This window comes from Mauremys reevesii, unplaced genomic scaffold (assembly GCF_016161935.1).
Source record: "Mauremys reevesii isolate NIE-2019 unplaced genomic scaffold, ASM1616193v1 Contig78, whole genome shotgun sequence".
Taxonomy (NCBI): Eukaryota; Metazoa; Chordata; order Testudines; family Geoemydidae; genus Mauremys; species Mauremys reevesii.
This window is the reverse complement of record NW_024100893.1, coordinates 78667-98403: the sequence shown is the minus strand read 5'-3', so window position 1 is coordinate 98403 and position 19737 is coordinate 78667. Positions and strand designations below refer to the sequence as shown.

The 19737-nt window shown below is 55.2% G+C and overlaps 1 protein-coding gene and 1 pseudogene across 1 annotated transcript; one reads left to right on the top strand and one right to left on the bottom strand.

Annotated features, from left to right (window-relative positions):
* The first annotated feature begins 3330 nt into the window (after positions 1-3330).
* Positions 3331-9233, top strand: LOC120394787 (annotated as a pseudogene).
* Positions 9234-11006: 1773 nt separating this feature from the next.
* Positions 11007-16989, bottom strand: LOC120394791 (killer cell lectin-like receptor subfamily F member 1). The gene is made up of 4 exons (XM_039518944.1): positions 16632-16989; positions 13519-13673; positions 12728-12840; positions 11007-11450 (listed from the first exon to the last, which is right to left on the bottom strand). Exons 1-4 carry the CDS (start codon positions 16789-16791, stop codon positions 11327-11329), a joined length of 552 nt encoding a protein of 183 aa, XP_039374878.1. The 5' UTR covers positions 16792-16989; the 3' UTR covers positions 11007-11326.
* Between the last annotated feature and the right edge of the window lie 2748 nt (positions 16990-19737).

The window sequence follows — 19737 nt, the reverse complement described above, 5'->3', positions numbered from 1 at the left end:
CCGTATGTTTTGCCCATAGGGTTTTCTGCAGCCCTAGGGCAGCCAGCAATAACCCCTGTGCCTTTGTAATGGGGGGCGTGAAGGGGACCATGAATTCCCTATTTGTGATTTGCAAGAAGTCTTATCGTTACTCAAGGTACCAAATGTGTTTAAATGATAGAAGTGCCTTGTAAAATTCCAAAGCAAGCTCGTTTTCATTTCTCATATCATCTCATATGCAGTATACACACTTTTCATTAATTATGAGTTGAATTTTTTGTATTAGTTAAGTTACTGTTGTTCCCCCCCCCCCCCCCGTGTGGAAAAATGTGTGCTATTTTATGGGTTGAATGATTGAATGACATAATATCCCCCGCTCCCGATGTCCATCACTAAGTCGTGTAATTTTGTCAAGTATTTGTCACACAACATAGTGGTGCCTACCTCTGCCTTGTACTTCAGGGGGCCTGGGCAGTTAGTGCGGGACCTGGCCCCAGCCCCCTCTGCTTCACCTCGCCAGCTCCTGGCATTGCTCAGGGGCGGGAGCTTTGGGGAAGAGGTGGAGGGGGGGATGTGTGGGAAGAGGTGGGGTGGAGCAGGGGTGCTTACTGCTGTTGGGGCCAGGCACCCTGCTAACCCCCCCAGGCCACCCCAGAGCCCCCATCCCCCGAAGCAGGGGGCCCTCCCAAAGTGCGGGGCCCAGGGTGGTTGCCCTGGTCTGTCCTATGGATGGAACGGATCCACTTGGGCCTCACCAAAAATTATGCAAACCTGCCGCCCATGACTCTTGGAGGTGGTGGTGGGTATTTACTGACATGGTGTTTGGAATGGCTGAGCAACCCCTTCTCCACAGTGACCCTAATCACCCCCTGCCTCTGGTTATCCGCCTGCTGCACTGACCTTGCCACTGCTGCTCCCCTGGCACTGAACGGGTGACGCTGTGTGAGGGCTTCCGGCGAGTTCCCCTCTCGCTGCTGCACTGTGTGTGGGGCAGAAAGGTCTGTGGTAAGCGGGCATGGGCGGCAGGTTATATATTTGTGTGGGGCTCGGGCCCCACCAATATTCAGGGCTGGGCGCCCTGCTCCAGCAATAGTTGGAGCTGGGTCTCTTCCCGGTCTCCCCCCGCCGCCGCGACCCTGCCTGGAGCAGGTCCCAGCCCCCGCCTGCCACCCCCCCTCCGCGTGTTCCCCCCCCCTCCGCCGCGTTGTGTTGCGTCCCTGCCTGACAGAACGCAGCGTGCTGCTGCCGGGAGGGCTCCCAGCAGATTTGCTGTCTGCTGCCGCAGGGTCCTAGTGCCTGCCCTCTGCCAGTACTGTCAAGGCAGGCTGCCCTTACCCTGAGCCTCTCAACCCCAAACCCTCAGCCCCAGCCAGAGCCCTCATTCCCTGCACCCTAATCCTCAGCCCCAGCCCTGAGCACCCCACATCATGAACCCCTCATACCCCAGCACCCAAATCCTCAGCCCCAGCCAGAGCCCTCAACCCCCTGCACCCTAATCCTCAGCCCCAGCCAGAGCCCTCATCCCCCCACACCCTAATCCTCTGCCCCAGCCCTGAGCGCCCCCACATCATGAACCCCTCATCCCCCTGCACCCTAATCCTCTGCCCCAGCCCTGAGTGCCCCCACATCATGAACCCCTCATCCACAGCCCTCACCCACACCCCCACCCACTTACCTAGCCCTGAGCCCCCACCAGCAACATGTACCCCACCTCCACAGCCCCACAGTCCTCACCCTGCACTCCCTCCTCTCCCCAAACTCCCTCCCCCATCCCCCACACCCCATCCCACACCCAAAACCCATCCCAAAGCCTGCACCCTTCACCTCCTCCTGCACACCCACCCCCTGCCCCAGCCCAGAGCCTGCACCCAGCACCCTTCCTGCACCCTAATCCCCAGCCCAGGATCTGCACTCCAGACCTCCCCCGCCGAGCCCCCTCCCAGAGCCTTAGGCAGGTGGGGGCGGAGTTGGGGGGGGCGGAGTTGGGGGCGGGTTCTGGGCCCCACCAAAATTTTTACAAACTTGCCACCTATGCTAAGCGGCGACTCAAGTCACAACGTTCCTGGCCGCCCCGGGCAGGGCCCACACGCTGCGCGGGCGCTCAGACACTCGGGCCGGCCCGCGGCAGGCGGCTCTGGCCCGTGCGGGTCAGGCTAAGGGCGGGCTGCAAATGTATCACAGCGACCGTCTCCCTCGCCCCGCGTGTGGCTGTGCCGGAGGGGCGGGGCAGCGGGTGCTCGATCTGGGCGTGGGGGGGAGCAGTAAGTGAGCAAGTGTAGGAAATTTCTTTGGCCCGGCGTGGGAGGAGCTTTGCCCTGGGGCGGGCCTGAGCGTTGCGCGGCGCTGAGTGGCGGAGCGGCTCCAGGGGGCGGGGCACGGCCATTAGACACAGACGCTCAGCCGCGCCGAGAACCAGCCCCGGAGTCTGGCCGGGAGCGCGGCTCGTTTCTCCCCGTGTCCGCTCCCCGCGATCCAGGCCCGGCCCCGCAGCTGCCGCCCGCCCGGAGCCCGCGGGACGCTCGGGTAAGAGGCGCCGCCGCCGCCGCCCGGGGAGACCGACGGACCGAGCGGGGTGGGGGGTGCGGCGGGGAGAGAGACACGGACCGTGTGTGTGTCGGTGTCGCGCCCGCGCGCGGAAGCCGGGTGACGGGGCCGGGGAGAACGTTTCCCGCAGCCTCTGGCTGGGGCGAAGGACCGAGTCGGAGAAGCTCTGTCGAGCGGGGGGGGGGATCCCTCCCAGATGGCTGGAGCGGAGCCAACCTGTCGAGTTCGATCGTCAACTTGCCCCTAGCGGTGCACATGCGCAGTTAGGGACCGGGGCGTGTGCGCTCTATGCAAATGAGCCGCCTGCCCCGCCCCCCACGTGTGCTCTGTTGTTAACCCCCCCCGGGGGCGGGGCATTGCGGATCCCTCCGGCGCTGGCCGGGTCGCTGCCCCCTGCGGGTTTCTGCGCGCGCCTGTTGCCGGGGGGCTCCGCCCTGCCCCGTGGGTGCCTGTCACACGTGGGTAGAGCCCGGCGGGGGGGGGGCCCGTAGCAGACCGGGTCTCTGAAGCCCGGGGGGGCGGAGGGCCCGGTGGGGGCTAAGGGGGTTTAATCACCATGGCACCGCCTCTGGCGGGGAGTTGGGCTGCTGGGCAGGGAACGAGAAACCACAAATCCCCCGCCCTTGACCTGTCCTGCCGGGTCCGTCTCGGCTTCCAGATCGGCTGCAGAGTCCTGAGCAGGGTGGGGGACCAGGGCCAGGACCCACCTGCCTGGCTCGGGTTCACTGGGGACCCAGTCGGACCGAGAGGAGCCGATCCCAGCCCAGCGCCTGCAGCAGCGTCTGTAGCCTGAGCGTCGCTGAGACAATGGAGCCAGGAGCTCAGTCCACTGGCAGCCAAGTGCCACTGCAGCGAGGGTACCGTATTGGTGGCAATGGACACCAGAAGAGTGGATGGTGGCCAGGTAATGGGGGTCGCTGCCTGGGACCAGGCTGAAGAGAGACCCTGAGGCTGCCCCACATGGGGCCATGTTCTCAGTGGCAGCAGCCAGTGCCCAGCAACCCCCCGTCTGTGGGCAGCAGGGACTGGATCTCCCCCAGGGGCTCTCAGGGCACCGATCCCGGCTCACAGCTGCTGCCTGGCGCACACAGCGGTGGCCATGGGGCTGGGCAGGGGCCTTCTGGGCTGGGTGTGTCAGACCCCCTGGGACAGCCCTGGCCCAGCTCTGCCTGGTTCCTTCTCCCCCTTCTGCTGTGTGTGGCCAGTGTGAGACCCCAGTGTGTGGGGACAGGCGCACTCGGCAGTGTGGGCCCAGCCAGCGCTCGGCAAGGGGCACAGAGGGGGTGAGGATGGGGGGGCAGCTTGAGCTCCTGCAACCAGAACATGTGGGTCCTTGTCTCTGTGCCCCTGAGCTCACCAGGCCCCGTGACAGCCTGGCTGGGGGTGCCAGGGAGGGCACTGGGCTGAGGGGAAGGAGGGACTGTTCTGCCAGCCCCAGCCTGCCTGAGCCTCCAGGCTCCTCTCCCAGAGCATCTGACAGGAGCAATCGACAGAACGGGGCATGTTCTAGGGCAGCTCCAGCCCTGGTGCCGTCAGTGAGACGTGTCCTTGCGGCCTGGCCTGACGGGTCTTTGTGTTTCAGAACCTCCTCGTAACTGCAAGAGACGCACAGTCGCCCTCGCAGCCATGTTTCTAGGTCTCATCATCGCTGTTATTGTCCTGGCAGGTGAGTTCTCAGCCCTCCCTGCCCCCTCTCTGCGCCTTCCATTCCCCCTGGAGCCACCACAGTCACAGTCTCTCCTCCCGGCCTGTCTGGCTTCTGCCCCTGGGGCAGAGGATTCCTGGGGGATGTTCCTCCACGACCCTCCTCCCGCTCCCCCCAGACCCCTGCACCTGGGTGCTCTGTGTCGGACGACGTGACTGACATTGGCTCCCCCCGGCCCAGCTCTGAGCCCTTGGGGCCCAAGTCACTATTGCCGGGCCCCAGGCACAGTCGCTGGTACCCCTGTGCAGAGTGGGGGTGATTGACAGGAGAAGGTGCAGGGCAGCAATGAGCTGGGCCCTCTGCCTGCAGCGTGTCGCCCTGAGGTACCAGCCTGGCCTTCCTGCATCCCCGGGTCGTGCCTGGGGCCGGGCTGGCAGGTGCTGGCATGTCACTGAAATGAGCTGTAGAACGCAGCACAGACACCTCCATTAACACCATGTGAAACCCACCAATTAGTGACCTCGGTAGTGCAGGGTCCCGTAGTGCTATTGACTCCCCCGTCTGCACAGACAGCGAGTGCTAGTGCAGAGGCGGCTGTTCATGGTGAGCGTGAGCCGGCTGTATCTGCCAATAGTCTGGGGGGTGGGAGGGGCTGTGAGACTGTCAGGGGTGGGATTTATCTACTGCCCTGGGATCTGATCACTGAGCCCTACGACGGTTTAGCAGCTGGCAGAGGGGTGAAGCCAAGTCTCTCTGCATTAGGAATCCTTCGTGCTGATGTAACATTGATACAGTTGAATTGGTACGAACTGCTAATGTAGATGAGCTGCAATGGTGAAGAAAGGGGCTTGCCCTGGTGCCGGTCACTGCAGTAAGTTACCAGAGCAGGATGTGCTGGAGCAGCATATCCTACTCTGGTAAATCTGTGTGAGGAGTTTGCGCTGATGTAACTGCCTCCCCATCCTTACATTGGTGCCAGCTGCTCTGCTACAGGCGGGCCGTGAGTCCCAGCTCCCTGCTGGACTGGCCGGCTATTGGAATGGGCAGCACTGGCTCAAACAGCGTAAGGTGAGATCTGTGAGGTTGGGGTTCCCCACCCGTGGGTGCAGGGAGGCCCCAGAATGCAGTGGGGTCAGATGGTGGAGCTGGCAACAGTCAGCTCCTTGCTGTGCCCTGTCCCTCCTAGGCAGCACTGGAAGGAGCGCACAGGCCTGGCTGGCAGCCTTTCTCCTGGGGGCCTGTGTATTCCCATATCCAGCTCCGTACAGGGTGTGGAATGTGAAACTGTGCAAAACAGCTGCAGCAGCTCCCTGAAATGAGTGACACAAATCACACACTGAGCAGGACTATAAAGCATCGTATGCACTAACTGCCCTGCTCCGTTCGTGCGTGAGCACTGGTGCACAGCACACTGCACCATGAAATCTCCAGGGAAATACATGCCTGGTGCATGACCTGCTCATTGTTTGATCACCACTGCCCCGGCTGCTAATGTTCTCCTAAACTTGTGTGTCCCAGCCCCAGGGGAAGGCTTACACTAGCTACGGAATTATTGTGGTGCAAAATGAGGTATGAAAAAAGTGACATGCGCAAAAATGGCTGGAGGGGTTTGAGTCCAACTCCTCCCCACCCCAAAAAGGAGTCAACACAAAATTCTCCTGAGGCTAAGAGTGAACAGGGGTAATTGGGGGCAGGAGGTGTGGGAGGTGGGCAGACTAACTGACATGGTGTTTGGAATGGGTTAGCAACTCTTCCCATAGTGACACTAATAACCCCTGTCTCTGGTTATTCACCTACTGCGCTGAGCTTGCCAATAGCAATTTGGTGTCAGTTATGGGTGGCCCCGCTGCTGCTGCTCTCTCTGGCACTGAAAGGGTTACACTGCAGGTGGAGCAGGTGTGTATTCTAGCTTCTAGCTGCTGTATTGAGGGGGAGAAATGTCTGTAGGTGAGAATTGCATCGGGTTGCAATCGACCAGTCAGTGTAACTGGCCATTTCCTGTTACTGGAGCTCTCGTGCCTCCTTGTGGCATTTTGTGTCCTTCCTTCTCACCTGCCTTTTATTGCTCTGTTGATCGTGCGGGTGTTGCTCTTGTGCCTGGGATGAAAAGCTCTGAGCTGTGTCAGTCCCCCCAGGCTGGGAGTGTCCCTGGAATCCTTCCTGCCAGGCAGACTTATCACAACAAGCGTCTCCATCGCCCTGCGTCTGGCTGTGCTGGATGGTCCCAGGCAGCGGGTGTTCAGTCTGGTGAAGGGAAGGGAGTTTGTTCCCATCTTCATCTCAACCTGCCTCTCCTGGGGAGCCAAGCGCAGAGCAGGGGGAGGGGGACAGCGGCCCAGGCTAGCAGGATTCCTCGGGGTAACAGACCTGGCAAATCAGATTGAACTTGATCACTTATCCAGTTTCATTCTTCTTCCTGCTGCTGGCCCAATAACTGTTCCCTCCATCTGCAGCTCCCTGCCCACCCCCTGCTCTAACACTCCCCTTGGGCCTGGTTCTCTGGAGCTTCGAAGCAGGAGCTGTTTGTCAGTTGCATCCCTGTTAAACGTGAACCCGAGACAGCAGCCCAGAGATGGGGGTCAAGCAACCCCCTTCGGGGGCTGGATTCCCAGCATCCTTCCCTCCCAGCCACTGCCAGGGGACTGTCAGAAGCCTGGGGTGCCGGGGCTCATCTCTCCCCACAGACGGGCAGGTCCCCTCTTACGACATCTGTTATGTTCCCATTTTCAGTGTTGCTGTCTAGGCGTCCTCCAGCTGCCCTGGGCCCCTGGTGCCTGGACGGCTGGGTCGGGTACCGAGGGAAATGCTACTATTTCTCTGAGGCCGAAGAGAACTGGAACAACAGCCGGAGCCAGTGCTCCTCCCTCGGTGCCTCCCTGGCTGGGATCGACAGTGAGCAGGAATTGGTGAGCGACACTCTCATTGCGATACACTGGCCTTGGCACAGCAGCTGCTGCAGTAGGACCTGGGCTCTGCCCCTGTGGGGCGAGGAGCAGCCCTGACCCCTCTCGTGCTGGGAGGACGGAGTGAATGGACTTCCAGCCACTGAATGCCAGGCCTGGCTGGCCCTGAGGCTCTAGTGTCAGTCTGTGACTGTGGGGATCATCCCCTGTCAGCCTTCCCAGTAGGAGACTGTCCCTCTCTAGGGCTGGGCTGGCTCAGGTGTCTCCTGGGCTGCATGGGACTGGAGACGGGGCTGAGATCCCAGCTCAACTTGAAGAGCCAGTGCTCCAGGGCAGCCAGCTGAGGATGGGGGAGGCTCCTGTTAGCCCTGGTCCCTTCTGACTGGGGGGCGGGGGGCTCTCCTCTCATCCCTGGCCCCTCCCAGCATCTCTTATTGAGATCAGCTAGGCTCTTTCCTTCCTCTTCCCCTGCGATGGTGAGGGGAGCTCAGCTGCTCTGTATGGAGAGGCTTTGACACAGAACATGGCCTTGCTCCCCTCAGTCCGCCATGCAGCTTAGACCCAGCAGCACCCAAGAGCTGCCCCAGCCCAGGGCAGATTGGGGGGAGGGGGAGCTGGGTTTGGGGTGGGAGGGTTAATACTGAATTACCCAGAGCTGGGCAAGAGGGAGGAGAAAATCCCCAGCCCCGCCCTGGAAACACTCAGAGCCCTTCCGTGTACACCTGGGATTCCCTGCCCAGAGCCTGGGGGAGCAGCAGGGCCGGGGCTCTGACACCACCTCTCCCTTTGCTGTTTTTAGGATTTCCTGCTGCGCTATAAAGGCAAACCCGACCACTGGATCGGCCTCCGGAGGGACCCGGGGCAGCCCTGGAAATGGGGCAATTGCACCAAATTCAACCGCCTGTGAGTCTTTTTCATTCAGCTCTTCTGTGTGGTGTTACTGCCGTTCCTTATGCTGACACTCACCTGGAATCTCCCCTGGGGAAGTTTGGGTGGGTTGGGCCTGCAGGGGCCCATCCAGACCCAGCTGGGGGTGGGGGGAGCAGGAACTGGGGTTAAAATACCCACCCAGCATAAATGCTCCATGGAGGCCAGTTGATCTTAGAACCTCTCCTGGCCCTGCTGCCCACTGCCCCCTGCCAGGGGCGGGGCCTGTGGCTGGTGCAGGAGGGGGAATCGGGGTGGGGAGCCTGTAGCTGGTGCAGGGGGGGGGGGAATTGGGAGGGGCTGCGAGTGCAGCAGCTCCCTGCACTGTGCGAGTGTCTCCCCCTGTCTGTGACTGATGGGAAACACCCAGCTCCTGCCTGACACCAGCTCCCTGGCTTCTGTCTTGCAGGTTTGTAATAACAGCAGATGGTGACTGCGTGTATCTGAATTATGAGAATTGCATCAGCAGCTCACAGTGCACCAGCGAGAGACACTGGATCTGCAGCAAACCTGATGCGTTTACAACGGCGAAGGAGGCTGCAGTGGAAGGAGGCTCATAACAAGAGTATTATTAAAATTAGCCCTGGAAAAGCCTGTTCACTCCCTTCCAGGAGCCCATTGGGTTGGAAGGGGCAGGGAGGGGGTAGGTGTGACACTGGCAGACCAGGTACCAGCTCATGCCAAAGTTCCCATGTCTCAGTAGGACACTGACCAATCCCCAGCTGGGGTCAGGCTGGCTCACCTGTGTGTTAAAATAGGTATTAGCATTATAAGCATGTGCTTAGACTTTAGTGAATGGGTGTGAGCTGCTGCAGCATTAATCCCGCTTCTGACAGTCGCATCCCACATCGTAAGGTGATATTGGAGCATTTGTGTTGGGAGCCTCTGTGGCTGTGACAGGAGCCAGACAGGAGAGTGAATTAACTAGTGCGAAGTGCTGAACTCCCAACAGCTCGGAGCACAAAGGAGGAGGTTGGATACAAGAACAGACTGTATCTCTCTTGGTGCTGCTTGGACGCTGAGGAGCAAGGCTTTCAGAGTATATGCAAGAGATCCCCAGCTGCTGAGCCTGGGTTAGCCCTAAAGGACACAGAGCTTAGTATAGACCAGGGATACTCAGACTGCAGCTCACAAATGGCCCTTTGTGTGTCTCCTGTGTCTTTATAGCACATATTAAAACACTGGATGATTTAATTATTAACCGATCAGGATGCTTTTACTATGTTAAGGGTTAACTTATCAACTTTCACTATGTTAACTTATCTGCTTTGGGAATAGTTTATATATATAAGTAAATATTTCCCCTGTCATACTGTTTAAATAGGGATTGCACTATAGCAAATGAAACAATGGAGTCACACTCCTGTGGCACTTTTGGGTAATGTTGATCGCTAATTTGGCTCCTGAACCACTGAGGTCTGAGTATCACTGCTCTAGGTGCTTCTGTTCCCTTTTGAAAATTAAGATTTGTAACCTATTTGTATTTACATGCTTACCTGCTTTAACTTTATAAATAACAGCTTTTATTTTTAATGAATTGTCATATAATATTGGTGACAAGAGCTGTCTTGGTTTGAGATTTAAGGAGCAGTTGGCCTGGGGTAAGTGACTGGACCTTTGGATCTGGGAGTAACCTGAATATTGCTGTGATTCTGGGTGTAAAGGACCTTCTATCACACAAGTATCAGAGAGGTAGCCGTGTTAGTCTGGTTCCTGGTGCCACAGGATTCTTTGCTGCTTCTATCACACAGGCAGGCTCAGCTGGGTGGCGAGACAGACCAGAGTCCCCCAGGGGCCTGTCTGTGACTCTGTTAGGCTGTTACGGTGCCGGAGGAGTTTACACTGGATGGTTGGTTGGTGAAATCAGAGTCTAGAACTCTCAGCCAGTTTGGGGTTTGTGCCTGGTTCCCAGCAGTCTGCCCAGAGGTTGGCACTCACCCTCTCAACACACTGTGGACAGCATCAGAGCAGGGCCTTGGTTCCAGTTCCCCTGCTTACAGGACAGGAGCTGAGCCAGCCCAGAGAGGGGGCTTGGGGGCAAGGTGTATGTGACCCAGGGACCCCTTGGTGCCAACTGGCAGAGGGTGCAGGCGGTTTACAGGGATTCCCCTGGGGCTGATCTCTACATAATAGTTCACCAAAGGGGGCATATGAGGTCTGTACCAAGAGCCAGTAGCTCACTGGTCATCATAGTTACTGAGATGTCTGCATGGATACTATGTAAGGAGCTGTGTATCTGTATTGAAAACGTTTCCCTTAAGGTCTTGGAGTTAAGGCAGGTCACCAGGAGGGGATGCGCCTCAGAGATGTTCTTGTCAGGCAGGTGATAACTGAGGTTATCTCCTTGTCTGACCAGCTGTGTATTGGATGCTATTTGTGTACTGAGCCCGGTGCAAAGTGAGATATCACAAAATCCACAGGCAGAAACAAACAGTGGGGAAGGGTGTGTGTGGGTGTGTGTCCTATTTAACAATAAAGACAAAGGATTGGCCTGGTCTATCCTGGCATACAGACACACACTGGATCCTTCCCCTCTGAGACAAACTGACAGCACACAGGTCTCTTGAAAGAAGGGTCACAGCCAGCCTGGCTGTAAAGCGCTGCAAGGATTTCAGGTGACCAGGACTTGGTTAGACAGGAGACTTGCTTGGTAAATAAGTCCAGGCTCTAGAACACGTTATGACTTTATTTTTGTTTCCAACGCTTCTACTTGACTCTCGGCTTTGTTGAACTGAGGCGTGATTCCACTATGAGCATAGGTCAGCGCTGTGTGTTAAGCGGAGCAGTGATCTGAATTGGAACTGGTAAGTGTGTGTGAAGGTGGGAGGGGTGGGGAGTGTTACTGGTTCTCTGGAAGCAGCAGCTCTGTGACTACTGCCAGTGTCTGGGGACAGATACTCTAGGTAGATGCTCAGAGGGCTTGAGGGCAGAGTGCGCCTATTGCTAACTGCAGTGACTGCAGGCCCAGCAGCCAGCGCGTGTGTGTGGCCAGTGGGATTGGGGACCTGTCCCCTGGCAGGCACAGACAAGGCTCCTTCAGGCAAAGGGCAGGTGGTGGCGAGCCCTGGGTACCCCGGGAAGCAGCTCAGGGAGTAACTTCCTGCAGGTTTGGGGCAGTTATAAATTACACCCCAGAGCCCCAGCCCAGTGAGAAAGACCGAGGGGAGGGACTGTGACTGCGAGGGGCACCTGAGTCCCAGCACCTCCCGGGGCTCTGCTCTGCCCCCGGCTTAGAGCTCTGCCTAAAACCACAATCCTGCCCCGTGAGACTAAACCCAGGATGCTGCGCATTACAGAGACACAAAAGTGGATCCTCAGACCCAACTGTTTATATCACGGCAGCTTCTTTCTGGCAGATCCATTTGAACTCAGCACCACATGTCTCAGACTGAATCCGGCTGCCTCTTATCCAGCCACAGCTGTTCCCTTCAGCAGAGCCTGAGACTTGGGAGCTGCAGAATTAGAGAGTCAGTGTCATGGTGGTTCTCTTTAACAAGGAAAGGCCCATAGGGGGAAGAAAGATAACACCTCTCTCTAATGGGAAGCTTGGCTCTGGTGTTGTCCTTCATCTTTGTAACTTTCCTACAGAGCTTCAGGTGAGAAGGCAGCCCAGGAGGTGAGCTGAGTTAGAGGGTCTCTGGCAAGGAATGAACTAGGCTGAAACTCATGGGTCAGTGGCCTGGTGCTTTTTTGTTGGAAGTGGCCACCTTGAGCTCCTGCATCTCGGTTTTCCTTTAAAAACAAAGTCTGAGGCTTGTCTACGCTACAAAATTAGGTTGACTTAATTTAGTTCAACATACAGCCACCAAAGTAATTCAATCAGCTGTTAGTCTCCATGCTATCCTCCTCCTGCTAGTGATGCACGACCTTAACAGGTGCACTCACACCGACTGAAATGGGGCACTGACAGCTCCGTGGGGCTCACAGCTGGAGCCCCTCAACCACCCTGGGGTAACAGCCTCAGCTGTAAGTGTGGCATAGGGCTCAATTTCACAGCAGGGAGCCAACCAATCTTTCTTGTCAATTTCATGGCTCCAGCTGTGAGCCCCAGGCTACAGAGCAGAGGGTGAAATTGACAGGAATGACAGCCAACGGGCAATGTAAGTGACGCAACATCTGTGTGGGCACTGGGTTGCCCTACTACATCGACATAAGCGCTGTGCCTCTCGTGCAGGTGGTATAACTGGGTTCAAAAAAGTACTGGGTAAGTTCATGGAGGGTAGGTTCATCAATGGTTATTAGCCAAGATGATCAGGGATGCAACCTTGTGTATGGGGCAACCCTAAACCTTTGACTGCCAGAAGCTTAGTGTAGCCGATGGAATGGATCACCGGATAATTGCCCTGTTCTGTTTGTTCAGATACTATGGTAATGGGGGCCAGATCAGCACCTTAGCCCTGGACTTCGCTAGTGGGGGTTTCTGGTGCAGTTATACTGGAAGCCCTGTAGTGTGGACACAGCTATATCCATATCTAAGGGCTTCTACCACTACAGCTTATGCCCGTGCCCCCGATCAGCATAGGCTACACTGCTATAAGCACAGGCACATTGGTATAACTGCAGCTACACTAGGGCCTTTGCAGGCACAGCAAAAATACCTTTAACCGAGGTAGTTACGCTGGTAAAACTTTTAAGGCCTTAGACAGACATTGGATATTTAACATCAGCAAGTTATACAATGGGAGCTTTTCCCAAACATCTCAAACAGGAAATGTCAGGCAGCACTTACAGCATTGGATCTAACGGGGAACCGTCCACCCAGGTCCATTTCCCCCCTGCGGGTGTCACCGTAAGTCCAATCCAGACGTAGCTTGAACCTTGTGTAACATCCTGTATGAAATCCTGTGAGGTGCCAAGCAGAGGGGGAGGGGTGAATATGCCGTAACAGGCTAGAAGAATTCCCTTAGTGCTCCTGTTTAATACCTGCTTTTGGCTTCAGTGGCTCCGCCCATAATGCCAGCAGGAGAACCCATCAGCCCCTGAGCTAATTCACCCTCACCCCTGGGTGGGCAGAGTCTCTCTATGAAGACATGGTAAAACCAGCACCAGTCCTTGGTGAACTGGCCCTTTAAGGGAGTCCTGGGTTCAGCCTCACCTGTGACTAGGTGCCCCTGGGCTGAGAGGTTCAGGTGAGGGAAGCAGGTGACCAGGATCCAGGCCTGGTGGGGTTACAAGGGCAGCCCGAGGTCAGTCAAGGCAGGGTGAGATTTGGTGGAGTAGGGGGGTTCTGTGAGTAGCTCTGTGCAGACTGACTCTGCTGAGCTCCCAGACAGGGCTCAGGGGTGCAAAGCCTGCAGGAGCCAGCTGGGCAGTCTGGGGTGGGAACGCTGTGGGGGTCTTGTTCTGAACTGTATGTTAATCAGCCAGATGCCCCAGAAGGGGAGAAAAACCCCCAGAGCAGAGTTTGGAGAAATGGGGCAGAGGGGTAGAGTCAGGCTGGATAAACCTGCTGCTCTGGGATTGTAACTAGGGACACACGTCTCTCTCCAGCTGGAGTTTGATGAGCCTGTATTTTGTTACCATCTCCTCCCTGTTCTGGATCACGAGCATGCGAGAGCTCTTCCCCGAGCAGTCGTCACGGCTCCCAGTCCAGTCTTTACTCTCTTTAGACAGCCAGTAGCACTTGTCCCCACGCAGCAGCCAGTCCCTGGGGCAGAGTTTGCACCCGGAGCCCTCTGGAGGGAGAGATGGGAACAGAGGTGTCATTCATTCTGAAAATTCAAACTGCAGCTGGCTGAAAATGCTCGTTCAAGTTCTTTTTTAACGGGAATTGCCATTTTGACCAAAAGGAAAGTGTTTATTTTAGTTGAAATTGTTCATTTTTTTGACACTGTGTGAGTAAATACAAAATGGAAATACAGATGTTTTTCCATGGGCAGGATTTCATTTAGTTTTCATGAGTTAAAAACCACTTACCCTTAACATTTTCCCCACTGGAAATGAGAGAGAGCAGTTTTGCTTTTTACTTCCTTCAAAGGACAGCAAACTTCCATTTCTTTTCACATTTTCCATAAAATAGGTTTACAAATGTACCAGCTCTAGTTCTAGATATTGCTGAGTTTCCCCTACAGGCACGTAAAGAGCCTTTGCTCTCAATGTAGTAGCGAGGGCTTTCCTCAGGGTCAGCACTCATACAGCCGGGCACGGTGCTCCCAGCAAGGTGCTGGGAGGCCAGAGAGGAGAGAATTCGCTCCAAGTCTTTACACAGAGTTGGTTTCTTACTAAAGATCTGCTCTGACTCAGTCACAAGTTCTGGGCTCAATGCAGGAATCACTGGGTGGGAGGAATCTCTGGCTTGGTGCATTCAAATGTAATTCCTTGGGGGTTGACTATGTCAGCTTATAAAAGCTGAACAGAGACAGACACAGGCTGGGCCCTGATGGGAGACCTCAAGGGAAACTCAGTGTTGAAACAAATAATAGGGGTGACTGAGAAGGAGGGACACCCCTGACTAAGGCAAAACTGAACCCAGAGACCCAACCTGGCAGCTGGGGGCGCTGTACCTCTGCTGGTGTCACGATTCAGCTGAGAGTTAAAAGCAAGGTCCCATTATGGTCATTACAAATCCTATGGCTCTTCTTTAAAGTGGATTCTGCTTCAACCATTCCCCTAAGAGATCGTCTGCCAGTGTTGTGTGCTGCTGAACAGCTGTTGAGTTTCACCCCAGAGGTGGCTGCATGTCAGTGGTGGGGGAAATGATTCCCATAAGTACTATGTGGTTTGTAAAGCACTTTGGGATCCAGCCTCTCGAGCAGCTGTATTATTACACTAGTGTAAGATTGTCCGTGCTCTAGCAATGGGAATTATTCTGCCCACTAGATGTCACTGCTGCTCCTCTGCACAAAGGGCTGAGCCTTGTTTATTGTGCTTAGACTGTTCACTCCCTGGGGAAGGGATTGTCTTTTGGGGACGTGTTTTTTATGGCATCTGGCACAAGGGGTCCTCGATCCCCGAGGCAGGACTGCAATACAAAGAAATACAGTAGAGCTGAGAGGTTCCTGCCCTGGATCGGGGTTGGGGTTGGGCTAGGGATGCTGCACACTAGGGTGACCAGACAGCAAGTGTGAAAAATCGGGATGGGGTGGGGAGTAATAGGAGCCTATATAAGAAAAAGTCCCAAAAATCAGGACTGTCCCTATAAAATTGGGACATCTGGTCACCCTGCTGCACAAACATACTAAGACAATCTCTGCCACAAAGACAGGGGCGGCTCCAGACATTTCGCCACCCCAAGCACGGCAGCATGTGCTCTGCCGGTTGCCAGTCCCGTGGCTCCGGTGGACCTCCCGCAGACCTGCCTGTGGAGGGTCCGCAAGTCTCGCAGCTCCACCGAAGCTGTAGGATCAGCGGACCCTCCACAGGCACGTCTGCGGAGGTCCTGAAACCCTGCCTGCCACCCTCCCAGCGACCGGCAAAGCGCCCCCCACGGCTTGCCGCCCCAAGCACGCGCTTGGTGTGCTGGGGCCTGGAGCCGCCCCTGCACAAAGAGCTCCCAGCCTAGACATCTGATGTGAAACAGATGGAGATAAAGAGGACGGTGGCAACAAGGAAAGAGAGAGACAAGCTGGGTAATTCCTGTTCCTGGACTAACTTCCGTTGGTGGAAGATATAAACGCGGAGCTCCACAGAGCTCTTCTTTGGGGCTGGGGGAGGAAATCAGAGGAAACCCAAAGAAGAGCTCTGTGGAGCTCCAAAGTTTGTAACTTTCACCATCAGAAGTTGGCCCGTGGTCTTGTCTCTCTAACTTCCTGGGACCAACCCAGCCGCAACACCAGTGCAGCCAACAAGGGAGAGTAACCCAGCCGTATTGGTACAGACAAAGGTAGCCACAGCATGTCTTGCACCCACCCACTGGGATGGATGAAGTGAAAAAAGACAGGAGCGCTTGGGGTGTATAGCACATCATGACACCCAAAGCATTCAAGCATATTAAAAGGTCGTCCCCCAACCCAACTTAAACATCACCCTGCTGGCTGAACATTGTTCTCCTGCCGTAGTTATGAGCAGACTTGATTGAAAATTTTCTGTCCACTTTTCTTGACCCAAAAAATTGCCTTTTTCTTTCAGAATGAAAATCACTGCAGAAAATGTTTCAGTTGACATTTTCCAGTTTTTGGTTAAAATAAACGGGTTCCCCTGGAAACTGTAACTTTCCTCCTACATTTAGCCTCCTTTTCACTGCCCAAGCGGCAGTGTTGCCAACTCTCACATTTAATCACAAGTTTAATTATATTTGGTGGTTTTTCCTTTGAGCTCCAGCTCTTGGAGTCAGGGGATTGTGAGAATTTCACTTTTTAAAAAAAAAGAAAAGTTTGAAAATGTGACTTTAGTGCAACCTAGAAGCTCAGAAACCAGAAAGTGAGTAAGAAAAAAAAAACCCAACCACAAAAGTATTATTTTTCTAAAATCTTATGATTTTTGAGGGCCTGACTAATGGTTTTTGAGCAGCAGGGGATGGCAGTGCTGGAGTAGTGTAAATAAAGGGACCTTGGTGCGAATGAGAATCTAGCCCATGGTATTTCTAGCTGACAGTGTCCCTTTAACACGGTGACTGCGTTTTCAGTCACAGGGAGTCTGCAAACTCTTCCAGGGAGAGTGACTCCTGGTTCTGGGACAGTAGGAGCCGGGGTTACCTGCCAAGCTGCCATTGTGGGGATCACACAGAATTGATTTCAAGCGAGACCGGAAATCCTCCAGGGAGGAGCTGCATTCAGTGCTACTGACGATTCTGGCACCATCATTCTCTGATGCGTTTGTAGCTCCTCTGGTCTGTCCTTCACACAAGATGTGCATCTGGGAAACTTCAAAACATCATCACAGTCACTTCTAAGGCAACTATTTAGGGATTAAAAACCAGCCTGTAGAGGGTGTAAAATCAAGGTTCCATCGCAGCTAGGCCAGGGGCAGAGAGACAAACTCATTCACTACATGGTCTCGGACGCTATTCGGTGGTCCAGAGACATTTACACAGAGCACGTCACCGGCCACCGTCAATACCAAGAGTGAGCTGGCGTGACTTCGCGCACCCACAAGGGGGAAGAGACCTGTAAACTTCCCCTGTTGGACTTTTATCCCCTGAGCCCTGAACCAGCCAAACTGAACTCTGCCCTGTGAGGGGCACCCTATCACCATTACCCAGTCCGCTCATTTATTCATGCCCACGACTATCCATAACCTGTTTGTATGAGTGATGTGCCCTCACTGCTTGCTGGCTGTACCTTGAACCCACCCACCATATACCCCGCATTGGGGACATGACAGACTGTGTATATGTATATGCCGTCCAATACCCAAACGCTAACATCCCCCTACAACCTGTATGTTACCCCCAATGACACAATAACTGACGCTTCAAACACTTTGTATCGTTTATTTTTAAATATTCTCTAATGAACTGGGGGAAGGTCTCAGGAGCAGAATGTATTTGCATAGACACGCCTACTCTGGCTAGGCGTTCAGCAGACAGACCCGCTTTGTCAAAGTGATCAATTTTGGCTGGTGATGGGTTACAAATTGAATGCAGGGTAATGAAATGTTGTTCTACTGATTGTACAGGTCAAGGGCAGCAGAACTGTGCTTTGCCTGACCTGATTGAGGGGGTCACCCTAACCTGAACCTCACTTTGCTAAGCACGGGGTAGGGATGCCAACTCTGAGGATTGGTGTATGGGTAAAATAGAGTTATGATTGTCTGTGGTGTCTGCCTGTAGTGTTAAGCTATGTCTCCACAGTAGTTAAATATCTGTGGTTGGCTGGTGTTAGTTGCCTTGGGTTTGAGCTGCAGGATTTTAGAATTGTAATGTACGTATGTAGGCTTAGGCTGGAAACTGGGTGCTGGGAATCTGCTGGTGTGGGGAGAGTCCTAGAGCCTAGGTTGTAACCTAAACCCAAATGTTTACACAGCAATTTTACAGACCCACAGCCTGAGTCAGCTGCTCCAGGCCAGCTGTAGGTGTTTAATTGTAGTGTAGACACATCTCCCGTGTTTAAAGAGAGCTGACTGGACTCAACTGAGAGTCCTTGTTTCTGTTCAATGGTTCCTAGAGCTGAGATCACTGCTGAGCGGGTTTAGGGGCTGACTCTTAGACGTCAGGTGGCAGTGAGCGACAAGCAACGACAGTGAGGGGGGAGCCCATGTGACCGCACCTCTAAACTCTGGATCTTCGCTGACTAAGGACGGCAGCTGTGAGTGGGGTGCAGTGGAGGGAGCAGGGAGTGGCGTGTTTGTTCATCTGACTTTCACATTGGAAGGTGGGAAACTGAGGCAAAGGACACTGCCCAGCGTACAGGGGGGTGGGTATTTGGACTTACCAATCGTGGGGGGGAGGGGGTGTTTTCCCAAATTAATGCTGGGTTCCCTTTAACTAAAAGTTTTTGTTTGTTGTACACATGGGAAGTTTTGTCTCTTAGAAGCACCCAAGGATATTTAGTTTTCCCATATTACTGGCTGGGGGCTCAAGCCAGTTCTGATTTGTGTTGTTAAGAGGAACCTCTAGATGTTGAACCCGGCCCTTGTTGCTGGTGACACCGCCTGGCAGAGGGGTTACACATAGGCTGGGTGTGTCACACACACAGGGGAAGTGTAACAGTGATGCTGTCCCAGTCAGCTCACACGAATGTCATGTACTAAGCTCCTAACTGCACCTGCTGGGATAACATCTGACCCGCGGGGTGGCGATTAAGTGTCACCCATGGACTGGACTCAGAGCTGGACTCACAGCGGGGTTGTGGAAGGAGGGGGGAATTCATGGTGCTTAGCTGGACTCTGAGCCCCTTGGAGCAGGGATTGTCTCGTGGTATGTTTGTGCAGCCCCGATCTCGCCTGAGCCTCTCAGTGCTGCTGCACTGGGGTGGGGGCCTGGCCCCAACGTGGCAGCATTTCTCTGTTTGTAACGTGGTAACTTTGGAACGCTGCATCCGACCCATCCCGCCATTCCAGGGACTGTTCTAGGCACTGATGGGCAGAATCCAGCTGATTCTGGTGCAAATTGGAACCCCAGGAAAGCCGGATTCAGGGGAAAATCAGGGCTCCCAGGCTGCCTGGTGCTGCCAGCAGAAAGTCTCTCTGGCATCCCCTGCACAGATCACAGAGAGCAGCTTAACTTGCTGTGTGTGGACGCTGTCTGTAGCCTGACCTCTAACAGAAATACGAGCCTGCCAGGCACAGTTAGTAGGGGGGAAGCGGAGTGGGGATGAGAGGGATGGGGCAGTGATGGTGGGGGGAGCAGAGACCCGGAGTGGAGATGGGTTGCGGGGGAAGGTTGCCACCTCTGCGGTACAAATACCCAGCGTGATCCTGAGCCCATAAAGCTGCACAGCTGGCAGCGTGCACTGAGCACCTGGGCAGATCTCCCAGGACAGCGACCTCAACAAAGGGGCAATCCTGGGAAAACCTGGCCAGGGGGAAAACCTAGGGGAACGTGGGGACCTGGAGATGGGGAGGCAGAAGTGGGGACATCTAGACCCTGCCATGGGGGAGAGACAATGTGTGACCCTGGTGTGGGGGGAGGGAGGAATGGGAGAGACGTGCAGAACCCCTGGCATGGGGGGAGGGGTACACAGAGCGCCTGGTGAATGGGGGGGAGAATGGGGGACAATGAACCCCTGGGATGAGGGAGGCAGATGGGTTGCAGGGAGTCCCTGCAATGGGGGATGAGGGGGCTGCCAGGAGCCCCTGGTCGGTGCAGTGAGCTCGATATAAGCTACGAAGTGTGCGACCCTCTAGTACAAATAACGTCCG

What these genes read in the sequence shown, in the direction of transcription:
- LOC120394791 (XM_039518944.1), bottom strand. Translation starts at nt 16,791, where the DNA reads ATGCACATCTTGTGTGAAGGACAGACCAGAGGAGCTACAAACGCATCA. An exon ending in CCACAATGGCAGCTTGGCAG is followed by an intron (nt 13,674 to 16,631) that starts GTAACCCCGGCT and finishes CTCTCCCTCCAG; the next exon opens with AGGGCTCCGGGTGCAAACTC. An exon ending in TCCAGAACAGGGAGGAGATG is followed by an intron (nt 12,841 to 13,518) that starts GTAACAAAATAC and finishes GGCACCTCACAG; the next exon opens with GATTTCATACAGGATGTTAC.